The 21,222-nt window shown below is 39.2% G+C and overlaps 1 protein-coding gene across 1 annotated transcript in view; it reads right to left on the reverse strand.

The window, feature by feature from the left end:
- The window catches only part of PRKG1 (protein kinase cGMP-dependent 1), a 1,248,761-nt gene that overhangs the window by 224,181 nt on the left and 1,003,358 nt on the right, over nucleotides 1-21,222 (reverse strand). The window contains exons 10-11 of the mRNA XM_044660333.1: nucleotides 20,435-20,512; nucleotides 15,849-15,943 (exon numbers count right to left, since the gene is read on the reverse strand). Coding sequence (XP_044516268.1) covers nucleotides 15,849-15,943; nucleotides 20,435-20,512 — 173 coding nt within the window. The remainder of the gene's footprint in view (nucleotides 1-15,848; nucleotides 15,944-20,434; nucleotides 20,513-21,222) is intronic.

Consider the following 21,222-nt stretch of genomic DNA (forward strand, 5'->3'; position numbering starts at 1 on the left):
GAGAAGAAGTGACTTGCATTAGATGACCCAACTGGAAAGTACCTGATTCTATGGCAAAGGATATGAAGTGAAGAAATCATTATCCTTCCTTCTTTCACTTGTCCACTGAAGGCCCTCGCTCTTTGCCCTGTGAGTTTATTTACAGGAGTTTGATATACTGATTCTTAGATCCTCCTCTCTCTCTCCATCACTTGTTACTTGTATTTTCCACATATATTTTTCAAGAAAAAAATCAAGAGATTGATGCCAGTATAAATCCCAACAACCACTTATTTTTTCTTTTGAAACACTTAATAGACGACACTTATAGACCGACTGAACAAATACTTAGTACATGCATGGTTCTGGGTAGGCTATGAAGTTGTACAAGTCAGTGTGACCACAGCCAGGAATGAACTTTAGAGATCACCTCCTCAATGGACAGATAAGGAAACTGAGACCCAGATGGGGGAAGAGACTTGCTAAAGACACTATTTCCATGCTGAATATAAGAACTGGAATTTCAGTGGAGTCCTTGGACTCCAAACAGAATGCTCCTTTTTCCACACCAGAGAGTCTTACTCAGTTTCTCTGTTTTGATGATTGTGGCCTTAGGACTTGTCCTCCATCAATTCTTATCTAGCAATGGAGAAAGGACAAATATACAAATGCTCCCAATGCAAGATGATGGGTAATTTATGCAATATGGTTGATGCAAATTAATTATTAGGGGGCCAGCCATACAGGAGGCCAAAAGGACCTCATTTTTATAGGAATGTCTTTTCTTGATTTTTCTTCTTATACTAATAAACATCTTAACTATTATTCTTCCTGTGTCATATCTGCTACTTGCTTTGGCATCTAGCTGAGTTAGTTATTTCCTCCACTCCTGCTCCCTTTCCCTGACTTTAAAGTAATTTTGATCAGATTTACAAGACTCTTGTCAGTCTTTGTTAGGTGTTTTCCATCCTTTGCCAAAAGCCCAGCATGATTAGATATTAAGCCAAGGTCCAGAAATCCAAATCCTGTTCTTAGGCAACACTTTCTAACTAGCTGTTCATTTCCTAAATCTGTATTTCCTTTCAAAAGTTCCTCTTAGTGGTCATGAAAAGATTACTTGGGCTTTTAAAAGGTCATTTTATTTCTGCATTTTTGTCAAGAATTAACTCTCCAGAAGGCTTTCAAGAGCTCTTCAGGCAGGATCATTTATCCCAACATGAATCACCAGAAGTGGGTTGTCAGGAGGTTCTCTGTCATATTCAAGATATATGCCAGCTTAATGGACAGCTGCCTCAGTATCCCTCAGTATGGTCACAATTATCACTACTCACTTGTCCATCAATCATTAAAAGTGCTTTGTTTTCCAGCACCATATGGGAGTGATGCCCTTATCAGTATTCTGCACAAGAGCAGCTGTTTCCTCCTGTATAGGCTACTGGCAAATGTTTCCTTGTTGAATGAACGAATAAATGGATGGACAGATGGATGGATGCCATATGAATGTTTCTGTATCTGAGCATATAACATCAAACCAAGGTGCATCACATCCAAAAAGTTTACCACTTTATCTCACTATTTGAAAGAGGCAGAGAAATTCAAACAAATTTAAAAAATTAATTAGCCCCAACTATATTGGGTTTGGAATCTAAATCCTGGATTGAAGTCTCAGCACTGGCACTCACCAGTTGTGTAACCTAAGGCAAATTACTGAACTTCTGTGGGGGCCAGTTTCTCAATCTGTAAAATGGGCATAGTAATGCTTACATTTTCAATTGATGAGAGGCAGCATATGGCACAGACAAGCTATGTGATCCTGAATATGCCTCTTACTCTTTCTGCCCAGGAAACTCTCTAAGACTGTAACATGCAGAGTAGTTGCCAATTAAAACTACTTTACTCATCAGGAGTTCCCTTACTAAGAAAAAAAGACTTGGGTTTGAATACTGCCTCATCTTAGCATAGGAATTCTTCAAAAGCAGACCTTTCTCCTCTGTCCATCACTCCCTCCTTTTTCATCCTTCCTTCCTTCCCTCCTTCCTTCCTTCCTTCCTCCTTCCTTCCTTCCTTCCTTTCCTCCTTCCTTCCTTCCTTCCTTCCTTCCTTCCTGCAATATGGTTGATGCAAATTAATTATTAGGGGGTCAGCCTACAGGAGGCAAAAAGGACCTCATTTTTATAGGAATGTCCTTCCTTCCTTCCTTCCTTCCTTTCTCTAGCAGTTAGCAGAGTATCTACCACATATTAGAAATCTAAGAAATCCTAGTTGTCTGATCCTGAAAGGTTATATAATGCAACTCTCCTATTCTAAATATGAGGAATAACTCTGAGATTCAGGAACTTACTCAAAGTGACAAGGCTAATCTATGTCTGAGGCACATTGTAGGCACTTAATAGGAAATATAAAGATTGGGTCCTGCTTCAGTTATTTGCTAGTTATTTGACCCCTGGCCTCAGTCTCCCTATTCATAAAGCTCGATGAAAATAATAGCCCTATTGCCTATCCTACAGCTGATGTGTAGGACAATTAAGATAACCTATTTAAAGCCCTTTGCAATCCATTAAGCATTATAGAAAGGTCAGCTCTTATTAGTTGGCCATTAACTAGGAGATTAGCTTTAACTGGAACATGTTTAATCATCACTGTTTTCAAGGGGAATTCCCAATATCCCTTATTTGTTTTCCCTTTTCCTGTGTTACCTGAAGGATGTTACATGGACTGAGTGAAAAGCTTTGTAAATGAGAATGAGGAATCTCATCACTTTTGTTCTTTTCTTCAATTTCACCGTGGAAACTGACCTGATGTTTGTGACTGCAGGGGATGGAGACTCAGTTTAAAAAATACTGTTCAGACCCTCTGATGCTTGCCCTGACCACTGAGGAAATGTGAAGCCTTTTCAGTGATCATTCGCACACCTGTTGCCTAAGTCTCATCTCTAATAGAAAAAAATAGACTTTTCCCACAACCCCAATGAACTCAAAATGTTTTTGAGGCAGCAGCTGCCAACATCATCACCTTTGTTTTCTGTGAAGCTGATGGGATTGGGATAAAACAAAAATCTCTATCTTGCCAACCCATTAAGCTGCTATTTCTGAACATATTCTACTCAGCACCAGGTAGTGAAGAAATGAGGACACTCTCCAAACAATGATCTAGGACTTAGTTTCCTCTTCAATAAATGATAGTCTTTCAGGTCCCTTCTAGCTTTAGTAGCATTGGGGGACCCAGAGAGAAAAAGAAGAGAAGGTTCAAGGGGACAATATGATGGCATTTCCACATATTTGAAGGCAAGGAATTAGAATTTTTCTCATTGTCCCCAAAGGTCAGAGTCATGAATGATGGGTGAAAGCTACAGAGAGATAAGATTTATCTCACTGAGGAAAACTTTCTAACAATTAGGATTGTCAGGTTTATAGATTTAAAGTTAGATAGGACCTTAGAGTTCTTCTGTCCACTCCCTTATTTTACTGAGAAGGAAACAAGCTCATGAAGGTAGTAAGTAGAAGGTCCACAATTCCAACCCTGGTCCCCCAACCTCAAAGCTATCTCCCTTCCCACTGTTCATCCATCTTGTGGCACAAGAGCTGTCTCTCTGAGAGAAGAAAGTCTTCAGGAGATAGTAGATCTCTTTGATCAAGGTTGAATGACCTTTTATCAAAGGATCATAGCTAACCACCAATGAAGAGGAAATTAAAATAATCATTTGGAGCTATTTTGCTCAATCATATGACAATAGGTCTGAAACTTTAGAAAAATGATTAAAAATATAAATTGCTCAGATTAACAAAAGAGGAAAAAGAATGCTTAAATAATTCCATCTCAGAAAAAGAAATTGAACAAACCATCAATGATCTCCCTAAGAAAAAAATCTCCAGGACCAGATGGATTCACAAATGAATTCTATCAAACATTTGAACAATAATTAATCTCAATACTATATAAATTATATGGCAAAATAGGCAAAGAAGGAGTCCTACAAAATTCTTTTTATGACACAAATATGGTGCTGATACCTAAGACAGGAAGACCAAAAAAAGAGAAAGAAAACTACAGATCAATTTCCTTAATGAATATTGATGCAAAAATCTTAAATAAAATAATAGCAAAGAGATTACAGCAATAGAGCACAAGAATTATTCACTATGACCATATGGGATTGATACCAGAAATGCAAAGCTTTTTTTATTTTAGGGAAGCTATCAGCATAATTGATCATATCAATAACCAAACTAACAAAAATTACAAGATTATCTCAGTAGATGCAGAAAAAGCCTTCAACAAAGCACAACACTAATTCTTATTAAAACACTAGAAAACAGGAATAAATAGGCCTTTCTTCAAAAATTGTAAGTATTTATTTACAACCATTAGCGAGTATCATTTGCAATGGGGATAAGTTAGAAACCTTTTCAATAAGGTCAGCAGTGAAACAAGGATGCCCATTATCACTGCTACTATTTAATACTGTACTAGAAATGCTAGCTTTAGCAATAAGAGAAGAAAAAAATTAAAGAAATTAAGGTAGGAAACCAGTAAACTAAACTATCACTCTTTGAGGATGATACAATGATAAACTTAGAGAATCAACTAAAAAACCAGTTGAAATAATTACTAAGTTTAGCAAAGTTTCAGCATACAAAATAAACTGACATAAAATCATCAGTATTTTGATATATTTCCAACAAAGTCCAGAAGCAAGAGAGAGAAAGAGAAATTCCATTTAAAATAACTTTAGACAATATAAAATACCTGGGAACTTACTTGCCAAGACAAACACAGGAATTATATGAACACAATTATAAAACACTTTTTACCCAAATAAAGTTAGATCTAAACAATCAGAAAAATGTTAATTGCTCATAGGTAGGCCAAGCTTATGTAACAAAAATGACAATTCTACCTAAATTAATTTATTCAGTGCCATACCAATCAAACTACCAAAAATATGTTATAGAACTAGAGAAAATAATAACAAAATTCATCTGGAAGAACAAAAGATCAAGAATATCAACAGAACTAATGGGAAAAAAGTGAAGGATGGTGGCTTAGAAGTATCAGATCTCAAACTGCATTATAAAGCAGCAATCATAAAAACAATCTGGTACTGGCTAAGAAATTGAATGTTGGATCAAGAGAATAGATTAGGGGTAAATGATCTTGTGTCTGATAAATTTAAAAATCCCAGCTTTTGGGATAAGAGCTTAGCATTTGACAAAAATTGCTGGAAATCTAGAAAACTATGGCAGAAACTAAGTATAAACTAATATTTCCTACTCTAAATCATAATTAGATAAGGTTGGATATATGATTGAAACATAAAGGATGATACTATAAATAAATTCCGGGAACATAGAATAGTTTACCTGTCAGATATATGGAGGAGGGAAGAATTTATGACCACACAAGAAGCAGAGAATATTACAAGATGTAAAACGAATAGTTTTGATTATATTAAATTAAAAAGTATTTTTTACAAACAAAACCAATGCAACCAAGATTAGAAGGGAAGCAACAAATTGGGGAAAATGTAGAACAAATTTCTCTTATGAAGGTCTAATTTCTCAAATATGTAGAGAACTCAGTCAAATTTATAAGGATGTAAGTCATTCCCCAATTGACAAATGGTCAAAATATATGAATAAGTAGTTCTCAGATGAAGAAATCAAAGCTATCAATAATCACATGAAACAATATTCTAAATCCTTCTTCATTAGAGAAATGAAAATTCAAACAACTCCAAGACACCACCTAGTACCTATCAGATTGGCCACTATGACAGTAAAGGAAAGTGAAAAATATTGGAGGGAATGTGGCAAAATTGAGACACTCGTGCATTGTTGGTGGAGTTGTGAACTGATCCAACCATTCTGGAGGAGAATTTGGAACTATATTCAAAAGGAGTATAAACCAATGCATACTTTTTGATTCAGAAATAGCACTACTACTTTTATATCTTGAAGATATAGAAAAGGGCAAAGGACCTATTTGTACAAAAATATTTATAGCTACTCTTTTTGGAACTGGAAATTGAGGGGATGTCCATCAAATGGGGAATGGCTGAACAAATTGTGGTATATTTTGGTGATGGAATACTGTTGTGCTATAAGAAATGATGAATAGGATGATTTCAGAAAGAGCTAGAAAGATCTCCATGAACTGATGCAGAGTGAAACAAGCAGAACCTGGAGAACATCACATACAGTAACAGTGATATTGTGGAATGAATACCTGTGAAAGATTTAGCTACTCTCAGTGATGCAATAAGCAAGGACAACTCTGAGGGACTTATGACAAAGAATGTTATTCATCTCCAGAGAAAGAATGGCTGGAGTCAGAATGCAAATCAAAGCATACAATTTTTCACTTTAGTCTAGGTTTTAGTTTAGGTTTTTATTTGGGGTTTTAGTTTTATGATTATTCTCTTACAAAAATGAACAGTATGGAAATATGTTTTGCTTGATAATACATATATAACCCACATTGAATTGCGTGCCAACTCCGGGATGACAGAGAGAAGGGAAGGGGGAAGACAATTTGCATCATATGACTTTGGGAAACTTATATGGAAATTCATTACTATATGTAACTGATGAAATAAAATATCTTTATAAAAAAGATCATAGTTATATAGACTGGGAGATAGAACAACCAGCCAAGCTTCTTAATTTTACAGAGGGGTGAACTGATGTCCTAAGAGGTTTAGTGACTTTCTCAAAGGCTCACAGGCAATAAACAAAAAAAGGATTTGAATCTATGTTCTCTGACTCCAAAGTAAATGTTTCCACTTACTACATTAACTTCCTGCCAAATGGATTGGTCAAAGATGGTTTAGACTCAATGGGTTCAGAGTTCCCTTTCACCTCTGAAGTTCTGTATTTCCACTTCTTAGATTTTCCCTTTATTATGCTCTTCTTTGAGAGGAAAATGCCAGCATGTTTTATATGGAAATGGCATTGGCAAGAAGCAAAATTATAATATGGTCACAATAGTTGCCTTCCTAAAAATACAGACCAGGTGTATAAGCTGACACCAGCCCTGGGCTCTCTTAAACTAAAAATAACAGACATATCTGTATTTGCTGTGCAGGAAATTAGCACCAGTGGTCCCTCCCTCAGTGGGAGCTGTGAACCTGATTCCCCATTTATTGGATTATAAATGTACTCCAGAATATCTTGAAAGGGCTTTCAAAAAAACATAGCTCTGAAAGAAATAAATTTTACTTATGGGAAAACCATGATTTGAAATATTAAATCCTGAATAAAGAATGATCAGTCATTGCAAAATTCAAATAATTCCAGATGTGCTCAGAAAGACCCACAAGGCTGGAGGTAAACATAGATAGTCCATTAATTCCAGGCACGTCAGAAAAGTAGGGCTTAACTTGGGGTGTATTCAGTATCAACACAAGAGTCCTAGGCATGGCAGCACAAGCTAGACTACTGGCCCTGCTTCTGCCTTAGTTCTTACAGGTAATTTCCAACAAAGAAATTCCTGTGAATAAGGAATAAGCCTTTCCCACCAAAAGCTAACCAAGGACCACTTATCAGGAAGGCAAGTCAATCTTGAAGCCGTAAGACACCCATTTGGAGACAGGAGGCAGCAGTGTCAGGCTAGTCAAATCACATCACTATCTTGACCATCATCTCACAGACTGTAATGGAGATAGCCTAGGACCCTGACACCCAAGAGCCTTAGGAATAGCCATGCTTGTTCTTTTTGTGGTGCAAATAATTGGAAATCAAGAGGATGCCCATCTATTGGGGAATGGCTGGATAAATTGTGGCACATGATTGTATTAGAATACCTTGTGCTATAAGAAATGCTGGGGAGGGGGGGAGGGTTCAGGAACCTTATATGAACTGAAGTAAAATAAGATGATCAGAACCAGGAGAACATTACACACAGTAATAGCAATATTGTAAGGATGATCAACTGTGAAAGTCTTTGCTACTCTAATCAAAACAATGATGTGTGAAATTCCAAAGGACTCATGATGAAAGCTACTCTCCATTTCCAGAGAGAGAACTAATGAACTCTGAGTCCAGATAGAAGTATACTTTTTATTTGTTTTTTTTTCTTTTTGTTTTTGCTATTTTTTAGCAACCTGGCTAATATGGAATTCTACTTTGCCTGACTTTCACATGTATAATGAGTATCATACTGTCTGTCTTCTCAATAGGTTGAGAAAAAAATCAAAGCAAGAAACACAATTTTGGAGAGAGAGAGAGAGAGAGAGAGAGAGAGAGAGAGAGAGAGAGAGAGAGAGAGAGAAAGAAAGAATGCTTCTAGCTATCCTCCTAGGAGATCTTGCATGCCTCTGCATGGTTCTTGAAGGTAATACTGAGGATCCAGTAAAGAAAAAATTTCAGCACCAAAGTCCTTGGCCCTGTCAATAGTTCGACATCAGTAAATGATATATATGCCTATCAGTGAGAATGACATTAAGTAACAGTCATTACCATTTGCTTTGCCATGACACCCATAAGGATCATGAGACCTCTCTATCTGACTTGCAACTGAAGCCTTTCATGTGTATTATTTCCCCATTAGAATGTGAACTCTCTGAGAATAGGAATTGTCCTGCTTTTTTCTTTTTACAACCTCATCCCTTAGCACAGTGCTTACAGTTTGTTCATTCATTCATCCATCCATTTATTCTTTCATTGTTTTGTCAATTTAGGAAACATGGACTTGTGTGAAAGAATGTGGGGTTGGGTATTGATGAAAAGAACACAGAAAGGCAGGGCTAAAGGAAAATTGCCTTGGCGATGTTTAGTTTAAGGAGAGAAGATGCTAGTTGAAAGGATGTCTCATAATGATCCTTCCAGTTTGAATGCCTGGTGATTTTTTTTTTTTGAAGTCTCCACCACATCGCCTTTCCTATTTTTCTGAACTATGCTTTGACTGACCCAATCATGTTCTGTCTCATTTTATTTATATTTGGGTGTGTCACATTTTCCTCAGTAGAATTTAATGTCCTGGATGCCAAGTGGTTGCCAGTTTTATATTTATATTTTCTTCACTCACTCTGTGGGTGATGCTACTAGAAAATGCTTAATAATGTGCCTATGATCCTAGGATTAATCAGACAGCAATGTGCTAGCCATATTGACCATGAATTCGAATTGGGAAATATTAATGTTTAGCTAATTGGTTCTGCTGAGAAGAGTTTGTTTCTAGGCTTTCCTCATGAGGACACTTCCAGATTTGGCCCTCCGTTTTATCCCAGTTTTGAAAATCCATCTTCTGAAGCACAGATAGATTGCCCTGGGCCAGAGGAGACAGACCTGATCTGACTCCCTTCCTCAAGATCCTTTCTGTTGCTGTCATCCTTTGGGGAGGTATTCTCCCCTACACAGCTTCCAGTTTTGCCACATGAAAAGCATAGCACAAAATAAGATGCCAACAGGTTCACATACTGAGAGTCTGGTGCATTTACTAGTGGGCTAGTTCAAAGGGATGCAATCCCAGGGAGGGAAGCTAGTGGTTAATATATGCTATTTCCGTTCTCTCTCTGTGAACTCAGAAAGAAGAAAAGAACCCATGCCCTCTTATTCTGGAGGGGAAAATGACAAATTGCCAAGCTGTGTTTGTCTATGGAACACATACGGCCAATGTTTTATTATGCAGCTTTTTCAATTGAGTGGAAATAGAAACTTGTTTCTATTCTGAATCATTTTGAAGATCAGTCACCCCCTGTTGCTGATTCTTCTAAATCAACAGTCTTGCACCTGGAATTGGGTACCCAAATCCTGCCAGCTGTCTGTTTCCTATTCAAGGGGGTTCTGGGACTGGCTCTGTTCCTGATTACCTACTTGGGTGAGCTGGGCCTCAGGACCTTGTGCTGTCACATAAAGGGGGTTTGCTTCAGCGATCTCGAAGACACTTTGTAGTTTTGACATTCTGTGATTCCAAGGGCTCTAATGGGGCAGTCATTTTCACCAAAAAGTCTTATTTCTGTCTTTACATCAGGGCTGAAGTTTAAACTCAGGGATATAAGATCACATAGCTTCATGCACTCAACCTCTTATAAGTAACTAAAATGTAAGCAAATTTTGATATGTAATCGTTTTTAGATGGCACGTGTTGGGGGGTCTGGGATGCAGGGATGCCAGAGGGGCAAAGTTTGACAAAGTACACAGTGAGCCAGCCTCAAAGTCAGGAAAACAAAGCATCAAAGTCCCTGAGGGGCCATGGGCAAGTTATTGACCCTCTTTCTCCATGCCCTAAGAAATTGCCTTCGGGTAATGGTCGGTGGGTTGTTGCACATCAGTATTGGTAGGGGGATTCTCTTTACCAAGACTTCCTTAGATGGATGAAATGTCAAGTTCAGAACCAAGACAACAAAAATATTATAATCAAATGGTAATACATGTGTAAGTGCACATGCTACCATTGGAGAGACTAGATAGCCAATACAGCAAGGTAAACTGAAACTATAGGGAAAGTAGAAATCCTTGCTGAAATCCCCCGGGGCTCTGAATGTCTCTTTGTGGCTGGATGCTGATGCCTCTTAATCTTTACCTCTACTATCCCTGAGGTAGGCCAGAACTCCAGGTGTAAGGATGGAATTTGTGCAAGGGAAATTGGACAAAAGGAGCCAGAGAAGGAGTTGGTGACAGTTGGTGACAGTTGAGAGATGAGAGGAATTCTGGGTAATTCTCAGGGGGGAGGAGGAAAGAGGAGGAGGCTGCCAGCTGGGGACTGGGAGAGGAAGGAGGTGGACATTCCAACTTGGATCCAGTCCTGAGGGCTTCCTGAGGATCTTTCGTTGGACATTGAAACCCCAATTCCCTGGTCAAAGGCATTCTATTGCTTATCACCCAGCAAGACTTCAATCATAGAGTCAGCTAAGTGTTTCTGGACTCCATTTTGGGAGCAATCTCTTAGACTCCTTCTCCCATTACCCAACCTTTCTGAGAGACCCTTTCTGGGTTGACTTGCAATTATAGAAAAGGATAGAAAAGAAATAGAAATAGAATCTGAAGGAGAAGGGCAAGAAGAGATGCTTAGGAGTGGGAACCCCAAAGGTTCCCACCCAAGTGATGGACCCCTGTGTTAGTGGAAATTTGGGGTTCATTTGAATTTTAAAATTTTAAATATTTAGATATGTGACATAAACTTCCTGTGGATGTTTAGGGGATTTGGAAACCTACATTTCCCATGATTCCTCTTGTAATATAGGTCGACAGGAAGTGTGATTACGTAGGGGAACAGTATAAGTACTCCTGATATCATTGGGGGAGCGCTCTTTGGTACCAGCCAGCCAGGTGGGCAGAAGGTATGGCGGGCTATTTGAATTAGATCTTAGCAGGGATGTGGTCTTCTTTATTTTACCAACATGGCTCTAATTAAAATATTAATACTTCTATTTACATCCGTCTATATCCATTTTAATCATAACACCCCATAGAAATAGAGAAGAGGGCACCCCAAAATCCCTCTGCCCTTCAACCCTTTTCCCAACCCCTAAATTGCAAATAATAAAAATCATTCATTAGTCAGATAGAGTTCTAGAGTGCCTGAGAGACAAGGGGGGAAGGGGAATCCCAGCTTGGTGTGTCCAAAATGACTAAAAACAAACCAAAACCATGCTATGATTCTGGTTCTGATTCTAATTCTGATTCCTGTGATGGCCTTTTCCCCTTAAGGGAAGTGCCTACATTAGACAGATCTGGGGGTGTGATAAATTTAACACACCATACTCCATTCACTCCTCAAGATATCAAAGAGTTTAAAAAAAGATATTCTACATTATAATGATGAACCCATAGCTATAATGAAAAGGATGGAAGATATACTTTTCCAATGCAATCCTTCCTATAAGGATGTGGAAAAATTACTCAAGATCTTCCTGACAGAGAGAGAGAGAAACAAAATCATCTCTCATGTAAATAAGGCCCAAGGACGAAATGAAGCACACTGGCTACGTGAGGATCCATGTTAGGATTATAACAATTCAGAGGAATATTTGTAGTTAAATAATGCTAGGGCTGTAATATTAAATGCAATGCCAAAATCCTCCTATAAGAAATTAGTTCTCATTTTGGACTGTCAGCATGGATTGATTCGGATGGAGGAACCCATTTTAATTTGGTCTTATCACAAATTTATTCATTTTGGGGGATAACTCCTAAATTTCATACACCTTATCATCCCCAGAGCTCCAGCCAAGTTGAATGGATGAATAAAGAACTTAAAACTATGATTGGCAAATTGTGCACGGAGACTCATCTGAAATGGCCTGAAATTCTCCCCCTGGCTATATTTTATTTCAGAAGTCGACCCAGAGGTGATTTGCACATCTCAGCATTTGAGATGCTATTTGGACATCCACCTATTCAGGCTCAACCATTTACCCCTGCTTATACTTCATTGTTAGGAGGGGATACAACCATTTCCACATACATCAAAGAATTACAAACCAAATTGTGAGAGCTCCATGATTCTAGAGCTGCTGTTCAGGCAGGCCCCATAGACTTCTCACTTCATGGTCTAAACCCAGGTGATAGCGTGTACGTAAAGAACTTCAAATGCACCCAGTCAACTGAACCTGCTTATGATGGACCATTCCAGGTCCTATTAACTACTCCAAAGGCTATTAAAATTGGTGAGAAGGACTCATGGATTCATTGTAGCCATGTAAAATGAGTGCCTTCTGTTGATACTGAATAATTAACCTGTACTGAATTGACTTGTTTTGCATTTTGTACTTTTTGTGAAACTTTTGTATTTTCTTAAATGTATTATTGCTCTTATAACTCCATTGTTTTACCTCATTTGCACTCACACTGTGGATCATGGCTAAGCTAAGAGGAAATGCATCAAAATTCTTGGGTAAAAGCCTTTATATTCTACCCCTCCTTAAATGACATGAATTGCAACATACATATACCTATATATTTTTTCTCTTATTGTCACTGATTATAGTATATATAATATATATATATATGTATATATATATATGTGTGTGTGTGTATCTTGAAATTTTAGCACATTTTTTATAATTACATGTGAAATTTTTGTATGTGTCCTAAGCACATGTCATTTATTTAAAATGAAAGAATATTTGATTATTAGATTAGTATAGGTTTAGTATATCCATTTGTTTTAACTGTAACTGCCTGCCCAAAAGCCTTAGACTATTGAAACTGCCATTGGTATTTTGCTATTATGGGACTTAGTACAAATGTCTGATTCAGTGAAATGTCTGATTCAACAAAATGGGATCAACAAAGGAGTACAGATTTCATCAATATAGTGCCAAAGAAGCACATACCTGCATGATGCCAAATGAGCACATAGGTCAAAAAGAGAAGAAACCAATCATACTAGGATTATTAAGACGTTTATGCCAATAAAAAGGACTTGAACTTAGTGTGAGAATCGAGGTTGTAATGCTTAACATATGTTAAGACGAAAGACTCTTCGAACCACACTCCTTGTGAAAATTTCTGTCAAGTACCTAACAATTGGCCGTTCTGGATCCATATTATATCCCTGAGAAGAAATGATGAAAGAAGAAAAGAAGAAACAACGTAATATCAGATCAATAAATATAAATCTAGTCCTTTTTTCTAACTTTCTTACTATGGTAGTTGACTGTGGTACTGGCTGCTAAGTGGGTAAATGCATGATATTGGACATAGATTACTTTAATTGGACATTATTCAAAGACCTAGTGTGATTTTCTATTTTTTTTCTTATCTAGAATTTTTCTATATGAAATTTTAGGATTGGATGTTTAAAATTTTTCATCCATTACTTATTTGTTTTCTAATGCTAAATTTTCTTATGAATTTGATTGGCAGTGATTCATACGCCTCACGCCTCAGCCATGTTTTTCCCTGTGTGATTTCATTTTTTCTTTCTATCCTTCTCGGGGGGGGGGATGTGTTTTTATTTCATATGGAGAATTTAGGTTGTTTTAGAAAAGAAGTTTACTGCCTCCTGGAATCGAAATGGAGATGCCCGTAGAGACCACATGGAGAATGTATGATCCAGGAGCCTAAGAGAGCAACTGGATGTGCAAATTTTTTGAACTTTGGGGGGTTTTAAAATTCATTTGTCTGGTTTTAAAATTCATTTGTGTTTTAAAATTAATTTGTTTTGTTAAATTCACCTGTTTTGTTTAAATGAGTTTGTTTTATGTATGTATCTATTTTGTTGTGAAAAGGGTGGACTGCCCCCTGAATATTTTTGTAAATTTTGTAATTTAAAAATTTTGAAATTTTGTAAAAGAAGCATCATTTGATTTCTTTATATTATAAATATTGTTACCTTTCTCCCCTTGTATTGATGTATTTACCCTCTATTATAATTGTAAATATATTTATATTTGTTATGATCCATTGGGGAGATTCTCCCAAAGGATCACGGGGGGGGGGGGGGAATGTGTCATTTGAAATTATTGTAAGCCCTGGAAGACTATGTCTCCCTGGACTGTCTCTGCTACAACCTCCCCTGACACCTCTCACTTCCTTTTGGAGAGGTGTCAGGTAAAGTATAAAAGGGAAAGTTTGGCACCTTTTCTCTCTCTCTCTACCCAGGAGGGTCTGCTCTCTTGACCCTGGAAGCAGCTCCCTCTGACCCTGGAGGTGGGCTAGCTCTCGACCCTGGAAGCTCAGCTCCCTACTCTGAGCTCTCGCTAGATCTCTCTACCCTGAGACCCTGATCTCTCTCTTGGTGCTTTTTTCTCTTTTCTTTCTACCTCCTAGTTTTCCCTAGACCTTTCCCTTTCTAATTAAAACATAGCTATTCAAACCCTAAAGTTTCTCTCTGATCATTCATTTGAGGGCTCTGGTCAATTTCCCCTGCGGGGGGCTGCCGCTACCTTCCTTTCCCTTCCTCTACCTTCCTCTCTCCTTTCTCCCATCCATCCTACCTTCATCCCTTCACTTTTCAAATACATTGGTCTGACTGCCTCCATCTTGAAGCCAGACCACCTGCTGTAAAGTTAACTGACCTTGGGGGAAGCTTGCGTGAACCCCTCCCTCATGCAGAATCGGATTGGGGTCCCCCATACCTCATCTTATAGGGAAGCCTCACCCCCCAACTCCTGTGGGGCGGCATGACCATACAGGTACCAAGTTTCAGGTTGACATCTCTCAGTGTATAATCAGCCAGAGGGGAGAGCTGGAAGAGAGTCTCACCTCATAGACTCTCTCTATCTCCCCTCCATCCCTAACATTTGGGTATTGGCTCTCATTATTCTTATACAGGCTTGCCCATCCCAAGGTCCTACAACCTCTTTCTCAACAGTCAATGAATAGTCAGGGGCCATCTGCCCTGCCATTGCCCCCCAAAGTCCCATATAACTGAGCCCAATATCTCCCCAGATTAGACTGTGATCTCAAAGTTAGATAATCTAATTTTTCTATTTATAATCCCTACAACAATTAGCATTCAGTCATTGTGTCTCCAGTCCATTCCATTCCTACTTTAACAAATCTTGGGAGATATTCCAGTGCATGAAACATAAAAGGAATATTCTCTGAGTAAACGAGATGTTGATAGGATCAAAGCTATAGAGTTGAAGGCACCTTTGAGGGCACATATTCACCACGGACATTCTGGAGGACTTCACACACGACCTGGCTCATGGCAAGCATGAATTCTGGCTTCTTCTTCCCCTCTGTGGTTGACAACGGTTTGATGCTTCATCCATTCTGTGTCTTTGAATGGCCCATGTAGGGCATCTATCTAGACATCACCAAGAATCCAGAAAAGGTCTGTTTGTTTGTGAGACTCCATTGAAAGCAGCAAAGGTGAGTAATACAGCTGTACACAATCCTGACCTATCCACAGCTTATAGTTGAAGGAAGGAGTTTATTATTGCTCTCAGTTTAAAAAACACAACAATCTCCACTTACCCCTGCAGGGCTTTTTCTCCAAACCAATCACCTTTCCCTAACGTGCGAAGGAAGATTGGATCTTCACTTGGGGAATCTTCTCGAGTGACATTTACCTAATTGGGGGTGAGGGAGAAGAGAATGAAAATCATATAAGAATAAAGCCTTTGCCACAAGTGCTGGTGGGGATGACTATCTTGGGCTTGTCACCATCTTGGATCCATCCTTCAAGGTACAACCCCAGATGTCTCTCCTTCATGAAGACTTCTTTGAGGAGGAAGTGATTTTTCTCTGAACTCCAGAAAACAGAATGACACACATGCACAACCATACACACATGAACATATACAATATATGTATTGGACCGTAGATTTGGGGGTGGAAGACTTAAGGGCAATATATCCTAAACCTTGCATTTACACATGAGAAAACTGAGGTACAGAGAAACTAAACAACGGGCCCAAACTAGACCTTGAACCCATGTCTTCTGACTCCAAATCAAACACTCTTTCCAATTTAAAACATTGACCCTTGGACCAGAATTAAGAGGCAGAGAGGGTGATGCTAAAATTGTTTTGTGTAAAGTTATTTCAAAGTATTCTGCTAGCTCTTCTTCTGATTGTCAAAAAGAGAATTTTTCATTTTTGTTTTTTGTTTGTTTTGTTTTTCAGAGGCAATGCTGTTTTCTGCTTGAATAAATGGAACTAAATACAGAAAGAGAGGCCTAACTGGAGGGCCAGGGCCCCCTGCTGCATCTCTTATTGCATTTTCTGGAAAGAAAATAAGTTTAGTGGCCCTAGTGAAAACATCTTCTCTGAGGCTCCCTCTTCACTATTATTATTTTTTGCTGTAGGAAAATCACTTATTTTCCTTTTTGTTATAAGACAAATGCCAGATTTACTAAAATGTTAAGTGCCAGGGCTTGCTGGCACCGTCATTATATCTTCCCAGCATCTTCCTTTTCTCTGTCTTTGTGAACAAGCCTCTCCCCTTCAAACCCCTTCTTCGTCCCTCTTTCCTTTTTGTAAGGCAATAAGAAATAGCTTTCAAATTTTCCATGAATCCCCATGACTGGTTGGGGAGGATTTCTGGCTGGTGAAAAATCTGGGGCTGAGGAAAAGATGTTTTCAATCCTCCCTTCTCACAAAATCCTGTGGGCCTCTGCAGAGACTGGCCAAAGAGCTCTGGCATCCAGGATTTGCAATTATACTCGGTTTCTACAATATTTTCTTCTGTTGACTCCTCTTAGGGTTCCCAAAGGACCATGTCACACAAGCTGGGGCCCAGTCCTGTGGTTGGGATTCAGAAAAGCCCAGATTTGAATCCCACATCAAGCACTCACTAGTTTTGTGACCCTGAGTAAGTCATTTAACTTCTATGCCTCAGTTTCCACAAATGTAAAATAAAGTCTTAAACAAGAACGCTCCTGAGACCATTTCCAGCTCTAAATTGATGATTTCACCTCTGAAGTGTTTTAGGTAAGTGATCAAGGGTAAATCACCCAACCTTTGGGCCTCAGGTTCCTCATCCGTAAAATGACTAGGATAGACCAGATGATAATAAATAAAGGTGGCATTCGTATAGTGCTTTAAGGACGCAAAATGCTGTACAAATACTCCCTCCAAACTTAGATGGCCTTCAAAGTCCCTTCCGGTCTATAGCTAGGATGCTCCCTTTTCAATATACAACCAGGTGACCCCAGTGTCCTCACCTGTGAAATGAGGGGCGAGACTTAATGACTTCTAAGATTTAGAGCCAGATCTCTGAACCCAGGATCTCGAAAGGCTTCCTAGATTATTCTGGGGCCTTACAGGAGCTGCTTTCTGATAGCCAGCTTGATGAATGTGGACAGTATCACTACACAATGTGTCTGTTTTACAGATTCATTCACTTCTTTGTCTGTCTGTCTATTTCATTATCTATCTATTGTCCCAGAAACCCAGGAAACAAAAGATTCTCCCCGAACTCCTATGACTAGACATGAGAAGTGAATGGCCAAGAGGCTAGAATATTGAGTTTGTCATCCCCTCAAGTTTCTCCTCTAAGCAATCCAAACCGTGGCACCCTACATGAACCTCCCTTCACCTGAACTGGGCTACAAACTTTGGGCTCTTTCAAGAAGTGATGGAGATTCATGCGAACCATGTGGCTTTGAGTACCAGAAGAACCACCGGTGGCACACACTCCATAAACACTGCATGAAGAGAAAATACACTCTGACAGCTGGGAAGGGAAAGAACTTCTGGGACCAAGAGCATCAGTTGGAGCCATTCAAATTCCAAAGAATTTTCTGTCCATTTTCAACCATGGAACATGAGCTAATTGATTAGCCTATGAAATGAGGGGTCTTACTCTGAGTCATTTTCTTTGATTCTGAGAAATATGAAAGTCATTTTGTCCAACTCTCTCTCCATCCCCAAAATGGGGGTTCCTGGCTGAGGGTCCTTAAACATTCTCACTGACCATGGCTGGTGAGCCTCTGGCTGGCCCATAGATATTTCTCTAAAAAGATCGATATGATCAGGACTTTACAGCTGGAAGGATATCAGAGGCCATCCTCCCCACCTCGTCCCCCATCTCTACTTTCTAGATAAGGAAGAGGAAACCCAAGGAAAATAAATGACTTTCTGTGGGCCCCATAGCTAGCAGGTGTCAGAAGTGAGATTTGGACCTCTGACGAGTCTCTGATTAGTCTTAAATGATTTTCTCTCTGCTTTTTTTCTCCTTTCCATTACTCCTTTGTTGGTATCCTCTATAGCCTTGTTGCCTCCCTCTAGAGACCATCTCTGGGTTGTTCAATGGCTCAGTGGAACTAGAACTAGATTTGGGCCCCTTCCTTGGCCCTTGGCATTGTTAAGCTACTGGCAGCCTGTGTCCGGACAGCTGGCCCTGCCCATTATCTCCTTGTGCTCTCTACCTGGCTCCGGCTCTTGGCTGCTCTCTAGAGGATGATTGACCAGGAGCCCTCTCGTAATGAGTTAATCTGGGTATTAGAAATAAATGACCAGGACTGACACAGCCTTAAACTGGTTCAAAAGCTACTTCTAGATCTATCCAGGATGATGCAATTTCTGATTTTTCTTAAAGAAGTCCAATCCATAGCCTTTACTCATTTTTAATGTTCTCAAAGGTGGGTCAAAAGAAAAATAAATAATGACTGTGAATAGCATTTAGACTATGGTGGTAAATGCCTTAATTCTCTGCTTCCCTTTCCAAGTGGAGGCAATACAAGGACTCATACTTTGTCCTCATAGAGAAGTGCCTCGGTCGGGTCATGGCCCTTTAGTTTTCCTCTGGCACTTTAAAGATGATAAAGCACTTTCCACAAGTTTCTGTGAAGCAAGCAGAGCAAATGGAAACACTCACAGAGACGTTAAGTGAATGACCCAAGGTCACTCAGCCAATGAAGGCTGGATTCAGGACTTGAACCTAACTTGACTAATTCATATTAGCGCTCTTTCCCCTGCTGACTCGCCCAATCTCATCTCTAGCATCACAGCCATAATCGCTGGGTACCCACATGGCAGAGTTCTGTGAGAATACAGAGAAGACAGCATTTGGGTATAACTTGCCCTGATCCCTCCTGGTTGAGACTGGAACCCAGTGGCAAAGGGCATCTATAGTCGAGCAACTCTGGAAACCTCAGAGTCAACACGAGGGTAGAACAGATGTAGCTTTACCTCAAGGTACCAGCATCTATTGGTGCCCTTCTAGCCAACAGTCCTATCTCCTGATGGTCCTTCCCTGGCTTGTGCTCTTTGGTGCCCTAAAAGGCTTCTTTTCCATTCTACCACTCCACCCCAGGTTTCCATTTCTGCCCCCATTTATTTTATCCTGAGTGTGTCTGACGGGGGAGGATTTATGTCTGTGATCCCCACTCAACTGAGTTTGTTCTAGATTCCAGAATTCCTTATTATAGTTCTGAGTACTTATTTTTTTTTCCTTTAAAAGCTAAATGAGGTTCAAGTTCTCATGGACTTTTATGATCTCAAAGTAACTTTTCTTTACCTCTTAAAATGCAAGCTCTTTCAAAACTCAGGTCAAGCAGTGTCTTTCACATTGTTTTTCCAGATCTCCTCGCTGCTAGAGATTTCCCTTAAAATTTTACTTTGATTTCATTTTGTACATAGTTATGTATAGGTTGTCTCCATTAATGGAATATAAACTCCTTGAGGGCAAGGACTGTCCCACTTCTGCTCTTGTATGCCCAATGCCTAGTACGCTACCTGGCACATAGTTGGCACTTATTACCTACTTATCCTTTGATGAGTTGGCTTCTTTTTAGAAATAGCCTAATGTAAATCTACACTATAACATCCTTGGAAGTGAATGGAATGGCCTCTACTTCAGTTACTAATTTAACTAATGGTTATTAATTAATTAACGATATGTGATTTGACTATCTTAAAAATAACAGGTTTATTTCTTTCAGCATGAACTCCTTGAAGCCTAGCTTCCAGTTGCCCTCTCCCAGTGATGAAAGGTTGAAAAAGTTACAACGGTGTCAAATGTTCTACATTCTAGTCTTTCTAGAGAAAATGTGGCTAAGAGCTGGTGCCTCCAGACCATCCCTATTTTGAGCTCACAAATCATCAGAAAAAACTTACCGTTCCTTTGCTGATGATAAAGAAGGTATCTCCTCGGGCTCCTTGTCTGATGATGTATTCCCCATTCTCATAGTGTGTCTGAAAAATATAAGAAAAGAAAAGAACTGAGAAATCATCATCACCAGATGGACTTACCAACACACAAGATGACCCCTACAGTTTATATGTTACGTTTTAGCCTATTTCCAGAAGAAGACTTATTCCTTCTATGACCAGAAGTGATTTCTCTAAGGAGAAGTAGGAGAAAGCTCATCGCCGGGTCAGGAGGCATACAAGATGAAAAAGGAGAACCACACCATCAGGCTCGGGGCTTCTTTGTTCCTTAGCAGGGAACCATAGCTGGGGACAGAAAATATGACTGTCAACTGTTCTTACGAGCCCCAGAATTTGTGGTGTACATATTCTATCCATTAGACAGTACACCATGATATACTTCTGCTGTTTCTCCTCATGGTCTTATTCATTCGCCATTTGTAATCCACTCTCATGATGACTCAATGTCTATTCGAAGTTGGATAGTCACTCCTTTGATTCTGAATTATGTTAGTAGGACAAAGACTTCTTCAATTCATTCATGAAGAGATTCAATGATGCATCCATTCACTTAAATACTTATTGGGTATCTCCTGGGCCTAGAATTCTGCCATGGGGACCGCAGAGGCTACGGAAATCAAAAGATATTGAAGATGCATTCTTCACAGAGCATCCAAAGCAAGAGTGGAGTAAAGCATCCAGAACAGGATGTCTGGAGCTGATTCATGGCATTCTTTTGCTCAAGAAGCCATGCT

This window comes from Gracilinanus agilis, chromosome 2, assembly GCF_016433145.1.
Source record: "Gracilinanus agilis isolate LMUSP501 chromosome 2, AgileGrace, whole genome shotgun sequence".
In the NCBI taxonomy this organism is placed as follows: domain Eukaryota; kingdom Metazoa; phylum Chordata; class Mammalia; order Didelphimorphia; family Didelphidae; genus Gracilinanus; species Gracilinanus agilis.